Raw genomic sequence first — 23809 nt, forward strand, 5'->3', positions numbered from 1 at the left:
TGCAATAGTAACTCTCCTTTATTTCAAAGAATATACAAAAAACAAGCATTCAAATAAATCCATTTACAAATCATATCAAAACTGTTATTAGGAAAAAAACACACAGTATAAAACAATTCTGAAACGAACCGATGGTTTACATCAGGAATCAAAATGTACGCAGGACAGGCGCGGAGGTGAGAGACGGGTCAAACACAGCATGCGATGGTTATGGGGTTAAAACGGGGAGTTGGGGAAAAGGATCTTATAACTTCCATACTCCACCGCAACACACAGAGATCACAATGCCTTGTGTAGTTACAGATGTATGTTCATAACACATTCATGATGCGTGTTTATAATGTGTGCTCATGATGCACAATCATGATGCATGTTCCTGGTGCGTGTGATGTGTATTCGTGATGCATGTTCATGTTGGGTGTTCATGACGCATGCTGGCAATGCAGGAACAGCGGAGAGCTGTGGTGACTGAAGGGTGAGCCCGCACTGAAGGCAACTTTCGAAGACGTCCACCGCGGCGCAAACCATCGCTTCCGGCACCTGGCAACACCAGGTTAGACATGAACACCCCCCCACTGCACACCTGCAACACAGGCCAGGATGTAGACAACCCTGTGCTCCCCGGAAACTGATCTTCTTCCCATCACTGCTGCCAGGACCGGAGCCCCGATCCTTCCGGACCACCACGTACATCGACTGTGCTTCTCTGTCAGGGGGAGTCGCCGCCTCATCGCAGGCTGAGGCTTTCTGGGATATTTTTGGAACACCTGGAGAGGACGGTGAAGTCTGTGCATGCAGGAATGGTGGCTGTCACCCCTCACTTCCCCCAGTTATCTCGTGTCAAGCTTGCTCCCTGCCCTCATTCCCCAGAGTGGGAGTCTGGAACATGCCGCCCAGCCATGCTGTTAAACTGGACACCCTGGCTTCTATCAGGAGTCTGTGGCAGGAGATCTTTGGATCAATTAACTACTAACTACCGAACAGGCCATGCGGGCTGAATGGTTCCTCTCGTATGATGTACCCTTCCTTATGTTCTCATTTCCCCTGCTATCTCACGTCAAGCTCCGAGCCCAAGCCCCAGGAAAGGAGGCACATCGTTGCCGACGAAATCTGACTGCGATACTTCAAGAAGCGACTCAGTGAGGTTCACAGATCAAAGTTATACTGGCGAGGCCGAGGAAAAAAGTAGTGTCACTTCCTGTTGGATTGCTAAACTTCATATTCGTTACTTTTGTCGGCTTTCTCTGCGATTTCTTCCTGCTGCCTGGTCTAGGCTGATTGGTGCTGTGACCTGTTTTTCCTGCTAATGCGGGTTTTGAGGAAGTTCTGCTGAAACTTATTCTGGGAAATCATCTGGTGGGGAAGAAAATAATCGTGCCAAATCCACACACACCCAATTTGGAGATGCCAACCCAATTGTTTCTGGACTCTGGAAGAGGATCTGGCAGGCTGTCTGGAGCAGCACAGTGCCCAGCAGGAGAGACATCACTGCAAACCTGCAGGTCGAGGCAAATTAGTGTCACTGATGAGGTCCAAGAAGATACTGGCTAACTAATCCCAGCCCTAACCCAATTTGTGGGAATCCTGGTCACTCAGAGCCTTCCTAATACCATAGGCCTCTCAGAACTTCTAGGGATCCAGGGATCCAAAAGAGCCACAGGGCTGCCGCACACAGCTCACATCCGAATCAGAATCTTTGGCAAAACCTGCACATTCTGTTCAAACACCAGGGCGCCCCTGGGAAAGGGCAGTCCTGGGACTGAAACAAGCTTAACCCGGCATAACGAGGGAACTGCAGGTGAAACTGACCATCCCTTTAACCCTTCCAACGTTATGTAAAAACAGTGTGAGGCTGAGAAGCCAGTGGCACTGCGGCAGCACCAGGGAATACTGATTACGTGTCAAGTGGCTGAAAGCGTGTGGTGTGGATTATATACAGACAGAGGGTTACGAGTGGATCAGTTTTGCTTCCTGTTAGTAGAGTCTCTCCTGGGTGTGGCTATTCCTCCTGTCGCCGCTGGCCGCTGGGGGCGTGGGAGAGGCGGCGTAGCTCTCCTCCTGCCCCGGGCAGTGAGCCTCACTGCGGGTGCTCGATGCCATCGTTCTGTAGCTCCTCCTGCTTCTGCAGCCCCTGCAGCCTCTCCATCAGCTCCTTCACGAAGACCTGCGGAGGGGGGAAAGGAAAGAGACCTCACTCAGCGGAACGAGCCGGCTCTCCGTTACCTCCTTCCCAGCGCTCTCCGCAGAGCGTCCGTTTCCCATTCCGAAGTTTCCCCCCACGGCAGCAGGACAAAGGCGTCCGCTGCCAGTCTGCACCCGATCTCCTCTCTGTTGCTTTCACGCAGGGCTCATCGCAGTGTCAGGGACAGAGTTTGTCATTTGCCTGGGCCGCAAGACATCCGAGGGCTAGAGATCTAGCTGGTGTGATTTTAAAAAGGGAAACTTGAGATTCCCGTCTCTTAACGGATGACATGTTTGCTTGCACAAGACAGGCTTGACCAAAAACGGCTCTCGCAAGCGTTCTTCCCTTCTTGTGCCTGAAAACCAAAACATGTTAATCACGCCGTGGCCATGACGGCTTGAGCCGGGATTCGAAGCAGGGAGCACTTGCTCTGGCTCAGTGTCCAGGAATCCACTCTGGTCTCTGGTCGCTGCCAGCAGTCCGCAGGGCCCTGCAGACGTCAGCGAGGCCCGTGTCTGTGAGCCAGCCAGCAGCTCCTGCGCTCTGATCCTGCGCAGCTTCAGCAGGACAAAGGAGCCCGGGGCCCCCTGGTGGCCCCTGGTGGCCCCTGGTGGGCCCCGGGGGTCCAGATTGTTTTGATTGTTTTGTCACTGCAGATGAAATGGAGGGGATGAAAGGAGGGCAGTGTGTGTGTGCGCGCGCGGACAAGGGACAACAGAGAGGCTTTGTGCAGCTGGCGTGACCGTGGCAGGAAGTGTCAGCTGCCGCCGCGGGTTGCGGCAGCGTTGGCGTGCACCTGCCTGAAGAAGAACAGCTCATGCACCTCCTTGCACAACAGGTGGTGGGACCCTTTCTTTCTGTCTCTAATCTGGGTGCTCATTTCGCACTTCAACTGAAGAAAAACCTCATCAACACATCACAGTCAGCCTCATTTTTACAGGATGCCTGGGCACCAAGCAAATTGTATTTTGTTTTTAAGTGATCTTGTTTTTGGTAAACTCCTTGAAGAAATCACAGAATGGAAACGTCCCGTATAATTTCAGCATTTAGAAGTGCACAGGATTTAAGTCCAATTGCTCTGGTTCAGCCCCTCAGCTTTTCTGAGCTTAAAAAGGGACCACGAACCTGCTAGAAGTAGCAGGTAAATGGTCAGGAGTTCAGGGAACAAAGCATGGTGAAACAGATGCCACCACAATCTGGGAATATTAAGTGTGATACAAGCACACGATGCCTTGAAGAGGGAAAGTTTTCTAAACAATTCTTACTGCCTGATCTTGTCAAATCCTGGAAGGTGAGCAAGGTCCAGGGTGGGAGACCGCCAAGGAAAACCAGGCTGCTGCTGTCAGTGGTGTTGGTGGACCAGTAGGTGGCGCTCTTTGTTCTGGGCCAGTCTTTCCAAATCAGTGCCCCAGTATGGTGATAGGGAACACTCAGATGTCGGAGGTTCCAACCTTCAGATGCCTAATTAAACTGAGCTCTTGATTACTTTAACTGGTGAATCAATTTCTTAATTATTCACATGGGAGGGCTGCTGGTGCCGGATAGCTGCTTTGTGTCACCCGGGTGAGTCCTGCACTTCAGTGGGGGAGGAAAACGCTATACAAATGCATTTCATTTTAATTGTTGGCAACTTCCAGATGGGAAACCTCGTGCTATTGCTTGACAGTTCCTGGCTAATTTAGCTTCTCCTTCACCGATCAGCCTTTTAAGAGTCTTGGTTTGATTCTGTGATTAAAAGGGCAAGTAATGCAATTCCTACATGAACTGTCTATCTGTGCCACTATGTATCGATACGCAGTAGGAAATATAATATGTAACGAGTCTTTAATGGCTGTTATTAAGTGGCTTCCTGGTGTGGAGTTGCCCTACCACACTGTTAATAAGTAAACCAAGTGGAGAGCTCCCTAGCAGAGTGTGACAGAAGTGTGTGTGTCACTGTGTGTAGAGGCCCCTACTCATAGAGAGCCTATATTTTTACCTCCTCATTCTGATTTGTGACCTGATGATGAACTGAGCGAGATTTAATACAGGTCTTTTACTGTCTGTATCTTGCTTCATATGTGTTTCCTGTGAAAATGAGCACTACTTCTTATTACACTAAACGTCTTTTCAATTTTCTGCTCTGTCGATTTAACGTTATCTGCCTCCTAAAAAAGAGTGATTATAGAGGATGATTAACCAGTCTGTAACATCTGGGGTCCTGGAATGGTTTTATTAAACACAGGGTGCAGATCTGCTCTGACTAGATTCTAGCACACAGAGCCTGTTTAAGAGAAGTAAGCCTTTTGGCAAACACATACACTTCTACACATAGCTAAAGGGATCATTTCAAAAGGCTCTAAACTTTCATCTTTATAATTCCTAAATGTAAGCATAAAGAGTATAAATATACTTACATCTGTGTTGTTCTGACAAGAGTGCAGAATATCCTGAAAGGATAAAGAAAAATATTTTAACCCTCAGAAGTTTAAGACACTCAATCATACAGTCAGCAGCTGTGAAGCTATAAACGTTTTACATTCAGTCTTCTTCAGATGTCTTTATTCTTTTCAAGCAGATAAAGCAAAGACACTACTAAGACACAAAGACGCGAGGCCAAGGTTATGCAGCAAGTGACAGAAAAGAACATCTGCTTAGGTTCTTATACAGATCGTTAGCCCCCGGAGTGGGTTTCTTCAGGATTAATACATATTTGTATATTCTTTTAAGTAGAGACCTAATTAAAAGTGTCTTCAGCATGTTCCTACACTTACAGTACACATATGCAGTAATATACTCCCAATATAACAGTCTGTGAACTGCCATCCCTTTCCACAGCAAGTCTTCCTTACCCCAGTCAGTCCATTATTACACAGCAAATCCTAAGCAGCATGTAAATTAAGTTGTTTAAGAGTTAATTTAGCAATCAAGAGTCAATTAGATTTTTGACGCGTGGCTGTCCTAAGGCGGAGGACAGCAGAAGCGTTTCTGTCCGGATTCTGACAGTACCTGGAGCTTGCTCACTCGCTGCTCGTCACTGGCCAGGTCCAACAAGTCGTCTATGTTCACCTCCTCCGGCATCTCTGCCTCCTGCAAGCAGCCGGACAGTCGGGATTAAACTGGGAAACATCAGCTGAGTTAACAGCAGGAGCACAAATTCCGAGCACTCCCACTGAGGTCTCACTGAGGCGTGGAGAGACACAGCAACTCAGAACTAAATGTATTTAAGCCAAAACTCCAGAAAGACTCTGTAAAGAAGAGCAGCACACCTCTTGTAAATTACTGTATGTAAGTTACATTGACACAATGACTGTCACAGGAATTATAGATTGTTATAACACAGCGCGAGAAATGTTGGTGAATCAGGAGAGAAACCATGTTCAGCTGTCCTTTCTGTAGAGCTATAGTCTGTTATCAGGAGCCCTGGCTACTGTAGCTGATGTTAAGGGGTCTGAAATGAAATTCCTCTCCAAAGAAATGAAATCAATAAAGACACTAAATTCCCTTTATCGATATTCCCCAAAAAATTACTCAGCCATCAAAGTAAGTCAGAAAGTTGCTGAATTTTTCTAGTTAGAAAGTTGTTCATTTTTCTTTGATGTCTCTGACTGAGGAGTGTGTCAGGGTGACCTGCGCTGAGCAGGGAAAGGCAGTGGCGTCTCTCTGTCCCTTTCCCCGTGGGAGAGAGTCTCCCAAAATAAAGCAGAAGTATAAATTACGTTTTAGTGATGTTTGTTGGTCTTTATTAATCTATAGATCTTTTTGGCAAGATTAGTTTAGTTTTAAGATAGGAAATTGATCTGTGCTACATTGTATAGCTGGTCTTAGCTATAAAAAGTCACTGATTTTGTGCAACACTTGTTGTTCCGCATGATCACTTTCATTGAGGAGGAGACCTGCTTCATCCACCACTGCTGTGCCCGCCTGGCTGATACACGACTACCGTTCACCCCAGCAGCCTCAATGCCAGCAGATCAGGAGGAGCAGTGAGAAATTTAAACAATTTAAGGAGGTCAATCTGTATGAGCCTAGACTAGAACTTAGCCAGTACCCGAAAGTTAACACCCTTATTATTATGAACAATGCTGATCTTTAATGCCAAATAGTCCGAACTTTAGTATAACATCTCATCTAAAGGATAACACCTCCTGCCGCACATTGTCCCTGGACATCAAACTGGGGAAGGGCTCTTGAAATTCTGGCACAGAGGGAAGAGCACCACCTACTGGTCCATCAGCGCCACCAATAGCAGCAACATGAATTTCCATATAGGTCTCCCACCCCAGAACTGACCAGGCCCAACCTTGCTCAGCGGCTGAAGTCAACCTACAAGATGATAAGGCTTTTGTCAAATCTTAAGAATCTTTAGTGCTTTTAGTCAAATCTTTAGTCCATGCTTAACCTTCCGTCTTTCCTAGGCAATCATAGAGTGGTGACTGCTAGGGAGATCAAGTTTATAGACCCCTTGAATGCCCGCTCCACTCTGCCAGTCCCCTGGGCCGTCACAATGTGAGTCATCACAGGGCTCAGCTATTCAGCTGAGGTTAATGGCCCAGCTGCTGCCCTGTGCAGTACATCTGTCATTCAGAACAAACAGCCCAAATCCGTCCCCTGCTGCAGGGATGGGGCCAGTACCTCTGTCTCAGACAGGAAAGCCCCACATCTATTTAACGACACGGCTCTTTCATCTCCTGTTTCATTAAACCTTTTAGTGGTGCACAACTCCCAGAGGAACTGGCTACAAGATCCACACAGGCAGCGGTTTCCAGATCCGTTTGCACGTGTGGAAAATAGATGTTTGACAAATTCCTCATCTGGAGGAGAGCTGGGTTTTGTCAAATTAAGTGATGTCAGGTTCTTCTGTCATGGAAGTGTTAATGAGGGTGTCGCAGTGCCTGGAGAGGCAGGAGCAGGCCATGCCGTGGTTTTGGAGCAGCAGCATCAATTTTAAGATGATGAAACTCAGACCTAGAAAGCCAGGGTACCACTTTGTTGTGGGTTTGGGGAAGTCTCGGAGGAAATGCACCAGCGTGTTTGAAAGTGGTTCAGATTGTCTGGCTCGTGCTTTGTAACGCAAATTCGGATGAAAAGCATCCATTCTTATTTTGTGGTTGTAGGCAAGGACATGGGATTGCAACAGGAAGAAAGATCAAATTGACGAGTAACAGTAAACCACAACCCTAAAACTGGCCCTGTTGCAATATCATATCAGCTTCTTAGTGTGTCTGGTGCTTGTATGGAGTGGCAGTTGATGCTTAATCAATAGGAATCGATTAAATGCTCTTTGCTTTTCCTTTGTATTTCCTCCTTGTATTTCCTGTCTGACAAAGGATTTAAGGAACGTTTCTTAATGCCCATATGGGAAAATTGTTTATCTTTGTCTTTTCTTTCTGAGCTTGATGGCTTCAGCAACCTTTTTAATTCTTTGTCTCAATGTGGAAACTCCGGGATTAAAGCAAGGAGCTGCTGAAAACGTGTTATCAGATTAAGACCTCCTGAAAGACGTTTCCTCATCCTCTGCTGCACGAGCAGAGTTTGCCTCTCAAAACCACTTTTGGAAATGCTTCCATGGCTGATCAAATGCTGCTCCAAGTGATTATATCAGTGTGTTTGCATTCCAGACCAAAACTCACAAGTGCTGTTCTTTCTTGTAGAAAACAATGATGCTAGACATGCTGACTGATCCGTTTTGTAATTCCTACATGGAGCATATGAAAACCGTTGGGGTGAGCGTATTACTGTTTTATAAGGGGAGGTCATTGAGCAAGACCAGTCATTTTCTAAGCAGCCAGCTGCAAAAGAAATTCACTTTTTAGGAACGAACTAGTGGTTGGTGGTGAGCATTGCTGCCTTGCAGTGCTGGAGCCCTGGGTTCAATTCTACACCTGGGGTGCTGTCTGTGTAGAGTTTGTATTTTCTTGCCGTGTTCGTGTGGGTTTTCCTCCAGGTGCTCCGGTTTCTTCCCAAAGACATATTGGCAGGTTAATTGGCTTCTGGGAATTCTGGCCCTAGGTGCAATTGGGTGCTTGTCTGTATCTGTGTGTGCTCTGTGATGGACTGGTGGCCATTGCTTGCTGGGATCAGCTCCGGATCCCCATGGGCCTGAATTAGAAGAGGCAGTTACAAGATGGATGACACATGTATGGCTTGCTGCATTGTTCCTTGTTCAGTTTGCCAGCTGCAGTTGGCAGCGAGTGGGCATCAAGGGTAGACAAAACATCACATCTGGTCTGATGGTCTAATTACTTGAAGAGGAAAGAACACAGCACCATCAGTGCTGAAACGTCAGGCCTGTCAAGTCTACAGCCGGTCACCACAAAGTGCCCTGTCTTACTCAGCGGTCTGAGTGCAGGACCTTGACTGAGAGTTAGTACTGGAGCAGCGAACGTACTGAGCAGTCTAGCTGTTTCTGTGTGTAGAGTGAGGTGTGGGTCTGGTACTGCTGTGGAATAGCAGGAGCTACAAGCCTCTTCTAAGTATTATTAGCTTTATTTTCTATACCACCCTTGAAAGCAATCACATCAAGTGTTAGAGCTGTGGTAGGCAAGCTTGCCAGTTTAGTTCACCAGTGTGAGTTGCGTGGAGCTTTAAAAAGACACATTCCTTTTCAGATTCCTGCTGCAGTCTGATGTCACTGTGTAAACTCTGGAAAAGGGTGTTGCTCCTTGTGTGTGTTTGTATATATATATATTCTGGTGCTAGAGACCTTGCCCGGAGTCAATTTCCGTTATGGCGTTTGATGATTGCCGTATGAATTTTTAAAGATTTCCAGCTCCCAGAGGAGAGGCGGAGGGCTGTGAAGGGAGGTGTTGGGTGGGGGGCTCAGAAAGGTCAGTTGAAGCGGCAGTCTGACTCTCAGGCCTTTCACACCTGCATTAAATATTTCATCCAGCTGGCCTTCACTGACCTTTCTTTCAACACAAAGGCCAGAGAGAGAGGCACATGCACAGCCCTAAACATAAACACACACATACTGCATATAAACATCCATGTGTCCTTCATATGCTGGTGGAGCTGCTGCAGAGTCACCTTCACTTTGAAGACTGTATTAATAGCACGTTTGTGAGGAGGGAGTGGTGTCACATCCTAATCAGAAGCACCCCCTCCAGTTTCACTGAGCAGATCTGTTTTATAAACACCTTGCACGTGACAGTCAATCCGCTCTCAGCCTATTAAACTCTGGGTGGCAGCTCTGAGGGGCTTAAACAAGGGAACAGCCCATCACTTGCTTCAGTCCCCAGAAACAGCATCCTGTGACTCATCCAGCCCACACAGATCAGCTTCCTTATGTGTGTCAAAACATCCAGGACTGTCATGGCCAGACACACCCACCTCACCCTGACGCAGCAGGGACGCCGAGGTCATGCCTGGCCAACACTTCCTTCCCCAGACACTCAGACAAGTGCGCCCAGAGAACGATAGGTACTCTGGCCTTTACTGTATACTGCACATAGACTTGACATACTGTATGATAAATGAGTTGCCTAGAACACAAAAAGGAGTCATGATCAAAGTCAAGCCACTGAAATGGGTAATGGATGCAGCAGGCAGCTTGAAGAACCGGTCATTATTGTTCAGCTGAAATACTGAACTGGATCCCAAATGACCACAAATGATCAGGAAGAAGGCCTCTTGTAAGATGGCAAGTCAGTTTGCAGTGTCTTGATGGATAAGAAGAGCTGAAGACTCAAACAGACAGAGAACTTGGACAGGCTGTCATCCAGCAGTTGGTGGAAAAAGTTGAAGATGATCATGATATACATAATAATTTGAGAGTGTGATCATCCTGCTATTCAGCATGTTGTACAAAGAACTAACTATTTGCACCAGAGGCCCCAGAGGGCACGCAAGGCCAAGCTGACAGATGTTGCTTGGTTTTTTAGTACAGCCTCATTAACTCCATGCCAGGGGTGCTCCTTTTAATGTGGCAACACTTGGTGAGTCTCAATGTCGCGTTTCCATCTTACTGTCACACTCCTCTATGTATGCCAGCTCGGTTCTGTCCAGTCAGGAGTTGGAGTGCATCTTAGCCTGCAGTTAAGTTTTCTATTATCATCTCTAATTTACTTCATGTTTGTTCCAAGCCAGTGAGCTGGCAGTAACGTGGTTATATCTGCCTACGTTCTCTGGTGGCAGTGTGTTCTGCTCCCTACTTTTTGCTTTCAAGAACCGCTGCCCTCCAATAATGCTCATGAACAAGATTGCTTTCTGTGAGATGCAGAGATTCAATGATCTCTTATCATTCCACATGAGCTTCACCCTCATCTCCACTGCCGACGCCCACTGACAGGCCTGTGACACAATCATGGGGCAAACCAGGAGCAAGCACATGATCTCCAACAGCTGGCGCTGTCAAGAGTGGAGTCAAGCTCAGGATGATCCTCTTTTAGATATGCTGCTCAGCCGCCTCAAGGTGCGTCTGTAAGAGAGACGGGGAGGATAACATTTAAACAGCTCAACTCAATCCGAATCAGTAACGCCCGCCGAGATGATAACTGCAGCTCTGATTTGCTCCGTGAGTTTGACTTGTCTGGGCTCAGCAGGGGATCGTGGCTGGAGGACTCAGATGGGGGCTGGGAAGAGGGTATGGATCTCTCCGTTATCCAGTGACATATGGGCCTGGAAGAGAGGAATGTTCTTTCACTGTTTCTTTGATCTGGTCCCCCCCACCCCTCCTCCCAAGGGTCTTTCGGGGAGATAACTTCCCATCAATCAATGAGCAGTCCATTAGCCAGTGACACTTCCGGCCACAGCCAGGACTACATGGACAGCCCGGCTGCAGAGAAGAGCCTGTGCACAGACAGAGTGTGGGAAACCTCTCGATACAGGTCCATATCAGCTCAAATGGAGCTTCTTTCCTCCAGTGACTGATCTCTGCCAGCTCTTTACCACTTTGTTGGAAGAGACTGGCACACCCAGCTGTCTGTAACTCCACACAGCAGCCCTGTTTTGCCCGCTTAAGCCGGGTTTAGTGGATTTAGCGTGTCTTGGAGTTTGTGTTAATTATGCTCCCCCTTCACTGTATTCGGAGCCAGTGAGATCAATCTTTCCCAGATTGTGATCTAAACAGGGGCTCTAATGCAATGGACATGCTCTGTCTCCAGGACTGGCCGACACGTACTGGTCAGTCCCAGGTTTTAGTGACTGAGCAAGTATTCCCTGTCTTAATTATTGACTGGGATTTAAAGGGGAACTGCATTAACTTATTAAATCTCGGTAACAACATAAATTACTTGACGGTATCGCAAAATTGTACAAATTCTGAATTAAGCAGAAACATTTTCAACTTTGTAAAAGTACCGTTTGGTTGTCACGTTTTCACAAACCCCTGGTCTCCCCGCTGGAGAGAGTGAAAGTTTGCTTGAATTGTGGCCCTTCCTGCTCACTAGTCACCATATTGGCTAATGTAATACGTTGTACGAGTGAATGAGTACAGGTTGTGCAGCAGACATTTCACTGCGGAAATGTGCTCTGCATGCAGAGTTAACAAGTAAGTAGTATTTGTTGGCAAAACAAATCTCGAAGTTGAGAGCAATATTTCTATTGGATTAAAAGAGATGTATTCACAAGCCTGCTTTTCTGCAATGTAATAGGGCTGCTATACCTCACAGAAAGTTGTATTGCCTCGTTCGGAACTTTACACCTTGCTGTGCACATTTTACTGTCATTGTGGTTTGAAGAGCACTCATCGGTGCTGATTTCTCCTGTCCCTGTTGCAGTTCCCCTTTAAACAGAGACTCTTCAGTTGAATGTGACCGATAGCAACTTTAACGATAGCATCTCGTCTGGCAAGATTCACTGGGGGACGAATCCTCTGGCTTGGAAACAAACAACACTCAATTCTGTCCCTACATGGTAAAAAATGTACAGAATATTAGAGTGACATTTTGGACTTGATCTTAAAATGTTTTTAATGACATTTTGGACTTGATCTTAAAATGTTTTGCACACACATCACCCCAATAGAAAGCCACTAAACACAAAGGTGTGTGTTTAGCCACAACACTCTAACTCTCTCACAACACTCTTGCTGTCTTCTCGGGCACCGGACCAGCCTGCCCAATGCTGCAGAACTATCACATACCCCATACATTCACCATACATACCCACATACATTCACCCTGAGTCATGTCAAGGAAACAGGAAATGGGAGATGCAGCTTACATCACAGAAAAACAACTCCGTCAACCTGATTACCAGTATCAATACAAGAGCCTTAAGCAACCCTTTGCACTTGCAATGCTTGAAGTCATTGTGCAAATTCACAAGAATGCCACACAGCTTTTTCCACATTGACTCATGGTGCACACGAATTCCAACCACTGTGAGTCCTAGAAAGTGACACTCCTGAGGCGCAGTCAGTGTTAAACCAAAGAAGGAGAAGGAGCCCATACTTTACTAGAATTCATGGGGATCTGTCCGGAGTTTGGAGTTTAGTGATCTTCGGGGACAGAAGGACTGAAGAGTCGGTTCCTTGTTCGTTTTCCCCCTGCAAGGCTGTGTAACAGCAAGAACTGAGCCAACCCGAGCAGGGGCAGACTCTGGCTGAACTGACACACGGACCGCTGATGAATCACTAACCTCTGGACTTTTCCTTCTGCTAAAACATCACCTCCTCCTTAATCGGTTATGGCTCACTGTCTCAGAGACGCAGGTCTTCATATTTCTAGATGTGAACAGTTCTTTATAGAAGCCATTCCGGCTCTTTGAAAGGCTAATGGAGAGCTCCTAAGATACACACAAGGAGGTCCATTGTGTACTTTACAGACATCTTCATCCTGGTTGGAAACTCCCTTAGAGACAAACTGTTTTCCTCTGACAAGGTCCTCTGACTACTTACCCTTGCACATGCTGTGTTCATACTGCCCTGTCAAAGGACAGACTGCAATTTCCAGAGCCGTGTCTCCAGTGCTCTGTCATGTACTCAAAGGTTCCAAGGTGTGTACTGAGCATTCGTGTCAAATTACATCTAGTTTTGGTGGCAAAAATGTGCCTCAAGGCAAAGCTGAGTTTGGCGCCACCCTTGATCTGGCGAACACAACAGAAGCTGAGGAAGGAAACAGAGCTGCTGACGCACAAGGTGAGACACCTGTCAGAAATGCTTCTGTGACGTCTTGGGAAGATGGGTTTACCACAGTACTACATATTTCAGCGACAGAGGTGGCACATCAGTCACAAATACATAAGCTGGTAGTTTATATCTTCTTCCAGATGTCTGATGTCTCATCCCATCCTGACTGATCCCCCCCCCTTTTCCCCTTTAAATCTGCTCTTTGCAATTCCAACAAAAGTTTCCAGATTGAACTGGGACGGTGCTTTGGAGAAGGTTGTGCAAACTGGGAAACTCAAATCAGAGTTGGGGAACTCCATTGGTGCTCCACATTCCCATTGATGTGCCCATTGAAGAAACCAGGACTTTTTGATGGAATGGTTCAGTAGAGGGGTGAAGGATGTCTCCACAAAGCCCAGCACACAGGCACCAAGTCAGTACCAAACCCCACAATGCACAACCTGACAAAACCATTGTGCCCCTGACAGGAAGAGTCATGCAGGTCTCTTCTTGCAACTCCCACTTTGGAGTATACAGTACATGCTTGCTTTCCTGTCCCAGAAGGCTTCACGGCTTGGTTCACATTCACCACCCAGTCAGAAATAACTCCCTATCCAGCTCAGCACCAAATCTAAGCACAGGAAGGGGACAGTGGCATGCGCTTCAAGCTGAAAATGTTTTCTCTTTTCAGTGTGTTGATCTAAAAACTTGTTGTTTTTTCACGTGTTGCTCAGTCCAAGCCAATAATCAGTGGTGCCCATTTAAGGCAGCATCTCTCGGAGAGTCTCTGTGGAGCAGGGAAGCAGAGTGCAGACTCAGGCCCCGCTCTCTCCCGCTCTCCACCCTGGGAACACGGAGCCATTTCCCTTATATAGAGACAGCCCACCACTCCCCACATGCTCTCCCAGTTCAGGGCTGCTGTAGACTTTACCCAGATGTTTGTGTAAAAGTGTCGGAACAGCGTGCCAGCAGTGCCGGTCTGGAGAAAACATTTCCCAGAGCTGGGGCTGTCGGACTGAAGGAGCAGAGGCGCACCGAACTCCCAGCCATTACTCTCCGTCTCAGAAAGCAGTCATTCCCTAATAAAGTGGGCAGCACCGTCAGCATGCGTGGGGCTGCAAAGGAACAAGTTTAGGTTTATTCCTGCTGAAAAGAGAAGCTCGGCGTGAAGCCGAAATGTTGTGTTTCTTTTCTTCTCTTTCCAGCTTGGAATAAACCTTTGCCTGCTCCTAATAAAGCCTGCTCACACCTCCCTGTCCTTGCAACTTCTGCATATAATCAGAGTATTTTCTTTTAAGAAAAAAGCTATATTGAGCTAAAAATCTCCAGTATTCTACAGTGTTTCTGCACCAGGAATTATATCTGATGCGCTAAGTGGAACAATTCAAAGCCTGCTTTGTATACAGTCCTCAAAATCTACAAAACAGTTCTCATTCCATTATTTTGTTCGACAAACAAAAACTGAAGAATTCTAAAACAGGTGCCTTTAGAGGTAAAAAAAAAATGTTCGCTGTAAAAAGCTCTTCGTGGTACTTCCAGTGTAACTGTTATTTTCCCTGATTCTTCCTAATGGGATAGACAGACCCCAGATGGAATAAATCAATCATTTTATTTTATAAATAGAAAACAGTCTGAACAAAATAAAATTATTATGGCAGGAAATGGCGATATGGCAATTCAAATGTTCTCTATTAAAATTGGAAGGCATTTTCTGAAGAAATGCTTTACAGGGCACGTATTGTTCCTGCTATGCCAAAACGTGAAGATGCAGAAGAGAAGGAAGGTATTCTAACAGAATATCGGCTCAATCAGGGTTTTAGATATTTTTAAAGCGACTGTGAAATAAGTTTCGCAGACGCGCTTATGTGCCAGTGTCACCGTAGCCATTTCAAAGTACACCTGCCGATATAAGGCGTGAAAGAAAGAATTTGGAAACGTCTCCTGTCTGTTTTCATGTTCCTTATTCTTACTGCCAGGGCTGGAATCTTCCACTGAGCTGTGTTTCGGACAGGCGCTGTGTCTCACTGTGTCTCCCTGTGTCTCACTGTGCCGTTAGCGACTTCTGTCTCCCTGATGTCGATCTGCGCACCGCGTCTGCTTGTCAGAGATCTCACAGCGCGTCCAAACAGCGATTGTGAAGAGCTGTCGCTCGGTATTCTGCGCAGTATCTGCGGTATCCCATTGCTAGAGTGTCTGGTTACAGCACGTTCCTAGTCGTGAGGTATGGAGATGAAATATTCCAGTCTGCTTTTTCAATGTTAATTAGCAGCATCCGCGTTTCTGGAAATTCTGATATTCGCCTCAATTTAAGAAAAATACAAGCCTGTCACTTGCACATTGTACCTCAAGAGTGCATAAGTGGCTCGTGCTTTCCTTCAGAGCGTGCCGCTGTGTTAAGGGCAGAGACCTTAATGTTAATGACGTGCTTGAGCCAACACAGCGCTGCGCTCTCCTCCTGACACATTTCCACTGGCCGCAACGAGATTATTTAAATTACACGAAGACAAGAGAGTCCTTGATACAATTTTGTCAACCAGCGAACGCAGACAGCCCGCCTCCTGTGTCTGCGGGTGTGTCTGCCTGCCTGCCCGGAGAAGATGCTGCGGTGTACCCCGGTGTACCCGCAGACTGAAAGAGCTCCTCTCCACCGCAGTGACACGCCGCTGTTTTTTCAATGCGCCTGCTGTTAGAGCGCTTTTTACGCGACCCTGTTAAGAGCTTCTTTCCAGCTAAACCTCCGAGCCTTAGTAATCCTGCAAATCTGAAATATTTGGGTTGCAAAGATTCATTTCTACCCTTTAGGTCATAATTAAAGGATCAGATGAACGGGGCACCGGCAGGGAATGTTTCTGATCCTCACCTGCGGCGGATGTGACTAGCAACATGAAGGAACGATTACTGCCCTGTCCATCGAGCAGACACGGGTCGCTTTCAGTCGGGGAACTCACCCTCCCCAGGTACAGCTCCGCTAGCCTGTCATCGATCCACTTCTCCACGTCCAGGCGCTTCTGGAGCTCCTTTCTGTTGTACTTCACGGTCACCCGAGCCTGCCTCTTCTGTAGATGGAGCCCAGGTTCCCTCGGTCCCCGGTTCGGCGAGTGGACCTTGTGGTTGTATCGCCTCCCGACCCGGTTGGCTGCCATGGCTTGTCCGGTACTGACGGGCTCGCGCGGCGGTAGGCACTGTCGAGGATGCGAGAGGCACGCGAGTCAGTATCTCTCCAGCTGCAGGGCGAGACGGGAGGGCGGCCGCGCTCTGGGTCCTAGTGCGCCGCGCCAGCCGGACAGTCCACGTCACGCCCTGCGCAGCCAGATCAGCTGAGGGTAAAAACCTCCATCAGCGGGATCCTCTTTACTAAACAGGCGCTGAAACTGAAGCCTGGCATTATCACGGAGAGCGCTGCAACAAACTGTAAAATAAACAGAAATCCCGCTTCCACTGCCCCTATAAAGCGCCGTCAGAGCAATCCGGTGTGCGAGAGTTTTCGATTACACGTTACTGCATTGCAGGGGGAAAAGTCGCTTTCTTTCTTTCTGGAGACCCCTTCACACCTCTTTTCATGGAACACCTGAAAAACTCTGGTGAGGCTCTGTCGTGTCCACACTGGGACCACCGGACTCTGTGTTTCTTCCAGAAAATGTTTTTTCTCAAGATTTGCAACGTCTGTTTTCTTAAGGTTACAGCACGTTCCCATCGTGCTGTTAGGACACTCACCTACCAGTCTGTTGTTCTGTTACATAATAATAATAATCCTTACACATATATAGCGCTTTTCTGGACACTCCACTCAAAGTGCTTTACAGGTAATGGGGATCCCCTCCACTACCACCAGTGTGCAGCCCCACCTGGATGATGAGATGGCAGCCATAATGCGCCAGAACGCTCCCTACACATCAGCTCTCAGTGGGGAGGAGAGCAGAGTGATGAAGCCAGTTCAGAGATGGGGATTATTAGGAGGCCATGATTGGTGAGGGCCAATGGGAAATTTGGCCAGGGTTACACCCCTACTCTTTTCAAGAAAACGCCCTGCGATTTTTTATGACCACAGAGAGTCAGGACCTCGGTCATCTTATACGATGAACTGTGCCTGTTTACAGTATAGTGTCCCCGTCACTATACTGGGGTATTAGGACCCACCCGCAGGGTGAGCGCCCCCTGCTGGCCCCACTAACACCTCTTCCATCAGCAACATGAGTTTTTCCCAGGAGGTCTACCATCCAGGTACTGACCAGGCTCACACCTGGTGAGCTTCAGTGGGTTGCCAGTTGTGAGTTGCAGGGTGGCTGCTGGCCAAATCATCAGTGTTTCTGGAACAGTCAATATTTGCCATATTTGCATTGCTTTTTTAAGCAAAACACAACACATGTTGCTGCTGCTAACAACAGTGGCACACAAAAACATATGCAGGACAGGAGTAAAAAGAATGAGAAACAAATCACAGCATGTTAATCCAATAAAACCCAAACTGAATTACACACTAAAAGGTATAGTGAAGTGATAGGTTATTCAGTGAGGCTCAAAAATGTTGAGTGTCACTGAGTCTCTAATGGATCTGAAGTCTGGAATCAGCAGAGTAAGACCTGAGTCAGCAAATCTCAGATTAAGAGTTGGGGTTGACTCATGCAATAAGCCCTTAAAATAACCAGGAGCTGGGACATTATACATGAACAGGAAATCCATCGTGTCTGTTTTAAATCTTACTGGGAGCCAGTGCAGTTTTCAAAGAACAGGAGTTATGATGTCCTGCTGATGCAGGGTGGTGACTTCTGGAAACACTCAATACCTTAGTAGCTCTGCTAGTAAGTAAGGTGACACAGTAGACTCATCTTGTTATGCTCAAAACATGAGCTGCAATTGACAACACAGGATGAAAAGGTACACAAAGTCCTCTCTTATTTCCATCTAGAGTTTGAGCACCATCAACAACACACTGATGTCACCCACCTTGCAGGGTTGATGTTTGGAGCCTACAAACGTAATCTCCTTCTTGGTGGAGTTCAGTGTAAGGAAGTTCTGTCACATCCATATCAAAGAGATGAGACACCTGTAATGTGCAGAAACTGCAGCAGTGGTGTCTGATTTGGTCTGAAAATCCAGCAGTATAATCAGTGTAGCAGTGAGGTCACGTACCTGATGCCCAGTCCAGGAGGAGAATAATATTAACTGACTCACTGTGAGAGTCCATCAGACATCACGTCACTGGTCAGCAGAGGGAGGAAGAGACTGGTTCCAATACAATACCGATGGTGAGTGAAAGGGTGTGTAGAGGCATCATGAACAAGGCTGGAGTAGAGAGGGGATCTGCCCATCTGTACTGTACCCCTATATGGCAGTTGAGATTCTCCGCAAGCCTGACATCAGGCCTACATTCTTCCACAGATGGCGTCTTTGTTGTCTTCGTCCCGGCAAGAATAACGAGCAGAAGGAACCAGCTGAGTGTTTCTAGGAGCTCAGCTCCTGAAGGCCTCACGTCAGGGCAGCGTTAATAAAGAGCCCCTCAGCCACAGGACACACTGATCCCGTCCGCCCAGCGAGCTGAGTTCACCAAGCGGGGTCTATGGAAGGTCAGAGCTCACTCGTCACCGGACGTGGGGATAGAGGGAGGCCCAGGCCCGCCGAGGCAGATTGTTGACAGAAACACTCAGTTCAAATGCTTGTAGGCTGGAAGTAAAACCACTACAAGAATTGGTCTAGTCCACTCTACGGATTCACTTATGTACTGGAATCTTGACGTGCTGATTAAAGCCCAAATCATCCAAAGAGCTACAACATCAGCAGCAGCTGGGCAGCTGGGAGAATCCATGTGTGTAATGAAATCACACTTACAAGAAGTAAGATGCATCCTCATGTCGCGGAGCTAGGCCGGGCACGGTGACGCCATCGCCCTCCCTGTGCGGAGCAGGGCTGGGGGAGGTCTCCTTTAGCTCACTCGGCTGGCTCCCTGTTGCGTTATGTCGGAGACCCGGGTCCACACCCCAGGTGCTGCGGGACGAACCGGCAGGGTGGATTGGCAGGGGCACGGGCCGGCGCGGAATTGAGACGGTCACACTTAGGAGGGACAAAGCAGTTAATACCCCTGAAAGCCACCAAGTAGGTTTGGTGGCCGGTGACCAGAACGATCTATAGTGTTATTTGAAACCCGCAGCCAGTAAGCGCGTGCAAGCAACTGATGTGAGCGTGCTGTATCATGAGGAGGCCAGCGCCAACATTAAACACGCCGCGCGGCTCTCGAAAGGAATTGACTCAATTGACATTGAGTCCCATGTAGGCCGGGGTGTTGCTGCCACCTTGTGGTAGCAGCACCGACTGCACGGGATGAAAAAGTTCCAGTTCCAAATGGAAGGGAGTCTGTGTGATGTGATCGGGGCATCCTGTGGCGACGTCATCGAACCACACATGACGTCACGTGATACGACGAGATGTAAATAAGGGCTTTGGGGGCTCGCAGAACACCGTGTTATTTCGGTTCCTAATGCTGTATTGATGTTAAAAACAAACAGTTATTCAGAGGGACATGCACCCAGCACAGGTGTGGTGGGCTATTTCTTTCATCTGCACCACTTTGTACTCCTGAATTTGCACTTGATTGTTTAGTACCCGATGTTTCACCTTACAGAGTTCCTGTGAAATTCACAACTTTGTGTAGAAATATACAGCTCTGTAAATTCAGATCTAAGAAAAAGAAAAAATACAATGGAAAATAACTCTGCGAACAAAACACTCTCATGGCAAACACCACCAAAACAAAAATTATAGTCACTAGCGGTGTTACAGTCCTTACCATTACATCTCAGGTTCAGCAAAGCTGGCTTTGAGGGTAGAGCTCTAAGGAAAAACAGGCAGCTGCTGTCCATGGCACATGTGGACCAGTAGGTGGCGCCTTTCCCTGTGGAACAGAACTTTCAAACCAGTGCGTGGTTTGGTGGCAGGGGACAGAGTGAAATATGTGCCTTCTTATGTGTGAAGCGTTTTGTGATTCCTTGTGACGAAATGCTAATTACAAATACCCCGTTACTCTTATTTCAGATTGTAAACAGTCTCCATGTACATCCATACCAAGCCTGACACTGATGTGGCTGTCTCTGTTCTCTCTGACTGCATCTCTGACATAAAAACATGGATGCCTCAAACTTTCCTTCATCTTAACTGTGACAAGACTGAGGTCATGCTTATTGGCACCCCCGATCAACTTTGTAAAGCCAGTCCTGTAATCCTGGTTGTGGATGGTACTGTACTTGAGCTTCAGTCTAAATTGAAAAACCTGGGATTTGATCCAGGCTGACATTCGACCCACATGTGCAGCACATTGTCAAAACATCTTTCTTTCACCTCAGAAACATAGCCAGACTATGCCCTATTTCATCACTGACTGTGGCTGAAAAGCTGATCAACCCATTTGTCTTCTCCCAAATTGACTACTGTAATATTCTACTTGCGGGGGTTTCTAAATCCACATTGAACATACTCCAGTATGTACAAAATTCAGCAGCCAGAATCCTGACCAGGTCAAGTGAAAGTGATCACATTACTCCTATCCTGGAGTCCTTGCACTGGCTTCCTGTCAAGTTTCGTGTCGACTTCAAATTCCTCATGCTCACATATAAGGCTCTGCATGACTTGGCATCTCAGTACCTGTGTGAACTATTATCGCCCTACTCCCCACCTCGCAACCTTCGCTCTTCTAACTCTGGTCTCCTATCTGTCCCCCAAGCCTGTCTACACTCTATGGGTGACAGGGCCTTCTCCTGTAATGCCCCAGAGCTATGAACTCTATTCCCAAGGATACCAGAGTTACCTTCCCTAAACTCTTTCAAATCTAGAATCAAAACCTTCTTCTTTAGAAGAGCCTTTACTTAACTGGCTCTGTTCTTTACCTGCTCCTACTGTATTCACTACCCCCTCTAATGTCTCTTCTCATTGTGCATTTTTATTGTGTATATCTTGTGTATTATTATTACTACTAGTACAACAACCGTTTACAGAGACGTATGGGACTATTCTATTTGAACATACACAACTATACCGATATCTGATTTGAACACGAAATGTGTTTTCGCCTATTTCAAAAGGTTAGAAGAAATGTAAGTAAGAAGAAACAGATACATTAACGTGGCAGTACTGCGGTTAACACAGCCCCTGAAATGAACTCAGTGCTTGTGTTCGTCACAGAGGTCGCCCTGTCACAGAGAGGCTCTCACTTGTGCAGGCAGGTAATTTTAAAAAGTCAAAACGAGAAGTTACGCGTGGGAATCTGTCCATCGTGCAAGGGAAAAAAAAATGCACTTCTCTTTTTCGCAGAACAAGCGAAAAGTCTCACCAGGACGGTCACCGCCGACACACGGAGAAGAAGCAGGACAAGAGCTAGCAGTGACGTCACACGAGGAAGTGAGGCGCGGGACCGGCTGGCTCGCTCTGGTTCCTGTTGTTTATAGCAGAGACTCACCTGTCCAGGTCAGGCATTGGGAACTGTAGCGCAGCGTAACTACAGGAAGTGCAGGGAGCTCCGCAGGACTGAAACTCAAGATCCCGTCACAAGAGACTAACTGTTAAGTATTTTCTTTCGGTGGCATAAAACGTCCCCACATAAATATAGTTCAGGGCAGCGCTTGGTCTTGGCGTTTGCTTCGGAAGCGACAATGGCACAGGTGTGGTACGCGTTCGCCGCCCTCTGTCTCTTTCTGTCCGGGACCGGACAGGCTCAAGACCTGGGGGAGAAGGACGGCTGCCCCGAGGCGTTCGTGAAGCTCACCGGCCAGGGTCTGGACCAGCAGTCCTTCGACAACGGGGCCAGCTACTCCGGTCACCTGCCCGATGTGTCGGACGAAGCGTCCTGCCGGCAAGCCTGCTGCGGCCACAAGGAGTGCACCCTGGCGCTGCTGGAGAGCACGGCCGGGGCCCCCGCCGAGTGCCACCTGGTCAGCTGCCTGAGCGCCGGTCGCGATGTCTGCGTCCTGACCGCCAAGGACGGCTTCACCGCCTTCCGGGCCGCCCCGGTCGACAGAGCCGGGAGCAACAGCACAGGTAACTCCGGGCTCAGGGAGGACGGGCGGGTTCCCCTGAACTTCGCGTCAAGATATGAGGCTCGGAAGTCAGTTTTGTCCGCAGCATACCTGCCCTCTTTGTTTCAGAAAGTAAAAGCAGTTACTTATGCCGTGTGGGTTTAGTGTTGTGGGTTTTGATGTCGCAGTCGGTTGGCGTGTTCGTGACGGTTTTGGCCAGCAGTCCAGAGAGCAGAGAGTCTCGGGCAGTTGCAGCGAGGTGCAGTCTTTCGGCCGGGCGGTTGTAATCTGGGTGCGGACTGGAGATTTTATGTTTGCACGCCAACTGAAGGACTGGCACAGATGCGAGGTGTCGGTATACCTGTTGTGCATAGCGGCTCGGGAATCTTCCGCCATTGTTTGTCTTCCTGCTAGCCAGGACTAGTTCACGTAGAAGGATATTTTCCTGTATGTAAATACCGCACCAGGTATGCGCGGTGTAGGACTGGAGAGACACAGCACACGGGGTTCTCTGTAGAACATGACTGAGAAGGTTGGCCAACGGCAAGTCCATAGACAGGAAAGCCCGGACTGCGCTGTCCTGTTGTGCACTCCGCCCCCACCACGTTTACAGTGGAGAAAAGAGTGCAAAAAGAGCATCAATATCGAAACGTTTCCCAGCATTTCTGCGCGCACTGTGTACTGACTGACCAGGCCGATTGGGCCTCTCACAGGGGTGTTTAAATTCTTATTCTCTGACTTGTTTCGTGTCGGGCTTGCACAATATCTTTTCTTCTTCTTCTTCTAAAACCAACAGTAAAACTGGTTTGTCAACAGAGGGCAAGAGGGGGATCGGGTTTCGTGTTTTGAAGGTGGATGTGGGAGAAGGGAGGAGGAGGTGTGTCTTAAGCCGAGGTGTTGCAGAGAAAGACAATGTCAACATTTCAATACGCTCTTTTTCCTTCTACAAAAAACATCCAAACGAGACTTGAGCAAACGGTGCCTGTGGGGGGAAGAAAATCTTGATATACCTTGAGGTAAACATCAAAACATGCTAAGTATAATTTCTCCTCCTACAAACAATGATCAAATCAACCCCAACTTGTTCCCTGGAATACATCTGATTTTGTGATTTAAGCACCAGCATGTATCGACGTGGAACATGATCCTTAGTTTCCTGTTACTGAGTTCTTTGTCCTTACTTTAGAAATGTAAAACATCATAGGAGAAAAGTTCTTGTGTCACAAAAGAAACAAGAATCTCTTTCAAACAGCCTACGAGGATATTTCAATCTAAGATATTTAATTGTAAAACCTCGTTATCATTGTAAGGAAAGATGGAACAAGTGCTGACTGTATCATGTTGGAAACGTCTAATCTGAGTTTAGATGCTTCTAGTCTTCCAGCTTCTAAAAAAACTGTTGCTCACTGTCTCGCTGTGTTCCACCCTGTCATCTGATAAGAACGTGTCTCAGTGGCCGAGACGCGCTGTTTGAAATTCTGATGCTTGGACGTGTTCCACACAGATGTGTGAAAGGGATTCGTGTTCGTGCTCAAAAGCCATGGAGGCGCACGACTAAACGTGCTGAATGTCTCCACAAGCTGCGGTTATTTCCCCATG

At 47.6% G+C, this 23809-nt stretch overlaps 2 protein-coding genes across 3 annotated transcripts in view; one reads left to right on the forward strand and one right to left on the reverse strand.

Annotated features, from left to right (window-relative positions):
• Positions 1-21661, reverse strand: ppp1r14ab (protein phosphatase 1, regulatory (inhibitor) subunit 14Ab). Of its 2 annotated transcripts, none has more exons than XM_088627445.1 (5): positions 21529-21661; positions 16160-16393; positions 5171-5251; positions 4579-4611; positions 1-2164 (listed from the first exon to the last, which is right to left on the reverse strand). In XM_088627445.1, the coding sequence occupies exons 2-5, from the start codon at positions 16352-16354 to the stop codon at positions 2078-2080; spliced, it is 396 nt and encodes a 131-aa protein (XP_088483571.1). In that variant the 5' UTR covers positions 16355-16393; positions 21529-21661; the 3' UTR covers positions 1-2077. The 2 variants fall into 2 exon arrangements, with proteins under 2 accessions (XP_088483571.1, XP_088483570.1); XM_088627444.1 differs by lacking the exon at positions 21529-21661 and adding an exon at positions 18156-18917.
• The window catches only part of spint2 (serine peptidase inhibitor, Kunitz type, 2), an 18234-nt gene continuing 16081 nt past the window's right edge, over positions 21657-23809 (forward strand). The window contains exon 1 of the mRNA XM_088627443.1: positions 21657-22232. Within this exon, the coding sequence (XP_088483569.1) occupies positions 21848-22232 (385 nt within the window). The 5' untranslated portion in view covers positions 21657-21847. The remainder of the gene's footprint in view (positions 22233-23809) is intronic.

Source organism: Lepisosteus platostomus, chromosome 4 (genome assembly GCF_059453375.1).
Source record: "Lepisosteus platostomus isolate fLepPlt1 chromosome 4, fLepPlt1.hap1, whole genome shotgun sequence".
Lineage (NCBI taxonomy): Eukaryota > Metazoa > Chordata > Actinopteri > Semionotiformes > Lepisosteidae > Lepisosteus > Lepisosteus platostomus.

Bases quoted from the DNA above. Each gene is read 5' to 3' on its own strand.
- ppp1r14ab (XM_088627445.1), bottom strand. From the start codon at position 16,354: ATGGCAGCCAACCGGGTCGGGAGGCGATACAACCACAAGGTCCACTCG. The intron at 4,612-5,170 runs GTACTGTCAGAA...TTATCCTTTCAG, and splicing joins AGCGAGTGAGCAAGCTCCAG to GATATTCTGCACTCTTGTCA. The intron at 2,165-4,578 runs GTAAGTATATTT...CCCCCTCCGCAG, and splicing joins CTTGTCAGAACAACACAGAT to GTCTTCGTGAAGGAGCTGAT.